This window comes from Arachis ipaensis, chromosome B01 (assembly GCF_000816755.2).
Source record: "Arachis ipaensis cultivar K30076 chromosome B01, Araip1.1, whole genome shotgun sequence".
NCBI lineage: Eukaryota > Viridiplantae > Streptophyta > Magnoliopsida > Fabales > Fabaceae > Arachis > Arachis ipaensis.
The window spans coordinates 63,240,291-63,242,597 of record NC_029785.2 but is presented as its reverse complement, the minus strand read 5'-3'; the positions used below and the strand labels follow the sequence as shown (position 1 = coordinate 63,242,597).

The 2,307-nt window shown below is 38.0% G+C and overlaps 1 protein-coding gene across 1 annotated transcript; it reads left to right on the top strand.

The window, feature by feature from the left end:
- On the top strand, window positions 1,569–2,057 carry LOC107607717. The gene has a single exon (XM_016309639.1). It carries the CDS (start codon window positions 1,569–1,571, stop codon window positions 2,055–2,057), a length of 489 nt encoding a protein of 162 aa, XP_016165125.1.

The window sequence follows — 2,307 nt, the reverse complement described above, 5'->3', positions numbered from 1 at the left end:
CACACGATTGCAATTCCCCGGCAATGGCGCCATTTTGAAGAACTGAAGATTGATGGTTAGAAGTTATAGTAAACTCTCGTTGTAGATATAGTTACTAAACCAAGCAATCAACCTTTCTTACAAATGTTTTGGTTGTCACAAGTAACAAACCCCTTTAAAATTGATAACCGAGTATTTAAACCTCGGGTCGTCTTCTCAAGGAATTGCAGGGAGTTATGTTCTTATTATTGGTTATGAGGATTGTAAATTGGGGTTTTTAAGATGAGGAACAAGTACTTTAAATTGCAATTGAAATAAGTAAAAGACTGTAAAATAAATAAATAACTGTAAAATAAACTTTTGGCAAGGTATAAGAAATTAGAAGTCCTATCCTAGTTATCCTTATCAATGATGATGAAGATTGAATCTTAATTCCACTCAGTTATTCTTTACTTAAAGTGAAGAAAAGTCAAGTGACTAATTAGTTAGATCCTCAAATCCTAGTTAATCCCTAAGGAAAGATTGGGATTATTGAAGTTCAATTCAATTAGCAAAGATAACAATTATCAATCATGCTTGAGTCCGATAACTCCTGAGTTACTGATTTCTTAACCAAGACCAAAAGGAGAAAAATAAATCTACTGGAATAAAAATGTCTTCAGATTGGAAGCAACAGTAATATAAATAAAAGAAAGCAATATTAAACTAAAATACCTCAATTAACATTAATTTAAAGAGTGATCTGTAACATAGAAGAATTCATAATTAAATTGAGAACATAATAAAAAGGAATATTGAACCTGGTAAAGAGATAATCCTGAAAGCGAATAAAATCCTAAATCTAAATCCTAATCCTAAAGAGAGAGGAGAGAACCTATCTCAAAACTAAATCTAAATCATGGAAAACTAACTAATTGGAGACTCTCCCTGAATGGATGCATTCCCCCACTTCATAACCTCTGGTCTAAGCCTTCTGGACTTGGATTTGGGCCAAAAAGGGCTTCAGAATTCGCTATGAGCGTTTTTTGTAATTTCTGGTGCGTGGCCTCTGTCACGAGTCTGCGTGGGTCACGTGGTCGCGTCATTGGGAGTTTTTCCTTGTCACGCGGTCGCGTCAGTCATGCGGCCGCGTTAATGTCTTTTCGCGCTGGCATGCGGCCGCGTCGCCCATGCGATCGCGTGGCTGCCAGTTTCTTCAAAAACTCCGTTTTATGCTTTCCTTCCAATTTTATATGTTTCCTTTCCATCCTTTAAGTCATTCCTGCCTTAGAAGATCTGAAACTACTCAACACACGAATCACGGCATCGAATGGAAATAAGGGGTAATCAAAATAATTATTTTTAAGCATAGGAAACATGTTTTTCACATACATCACATAATAAGAAAGGGAAAGTAAAACCATGCAATTAATATGAATAAGTGGGTGCAGGATTGAATAAATCACTCAGATTAAGCACAAAATATATCATAAAATATGGGTTTATCACGCATACTAGAGAAGATTGTGAAACCTCATCAAAGGGATTGGAGTACTAGACTTGGAGATGCGCTATAGGCTTACTAGACAGCTTACAAGACACCAATCAGCATGAGTCCGTTCCGCCTAGTCTACAAAAAGGCTTGTCACCTTCCGATAGAGGTGGAATACAAGGCTTACTGGGCTGTGAAGGAATGCAACTCAGGATTGGGAGGAGCCAGATTTGAAAGAAAACTACAGCTAGAAGAATTGGTGTGCATTTGGCTAGAGGCTTATGAGAACACAAGGCTCTACAAAGAAAAGGAGAAGGCGGTGCATGATCAGAATATCAAGAGAAGAGAGTTTAGAGCTGGGGATCAAGTTCTTCTCTATTACTCAAGGTTGAGGCTAATCCCAGGCAAACTGAGGTTAAAGTGGGATGGACCCTACGTAGTGGAGAAGGTTGAACCATATGGAGTTATCCACCTAAGTCACCCCTCAAGTCCTACCTTCTTCAAAGTCAATGGCCACCATTTAAATATTTATCATGGTGCAAAAGTGAAGAACAACAAGGAGCTGGCGATCTTCCTCTTGAAGGACCCAACTAAGGAAGAGGACTGAGTTTATAGACCATCCAACCTAAGGACGTTAACGAAAAGTGCTAGGTGGGAGGCAACCCACCATGTATGATAACCGCGAAAGAAAAGTAGAAATCTTCTAAGAAAATGGTTTCTAAAAGGCAAGCACCAAAGTCAACCACCAATTGGTAGCTGATGATTAGATTCTTGACGGTTTAGAATTTCACAAATGAATTCTCGTTGCAAGTATAGTTTCTAAACCAATCAATAATCCTTTCATACAAAAATTTGTT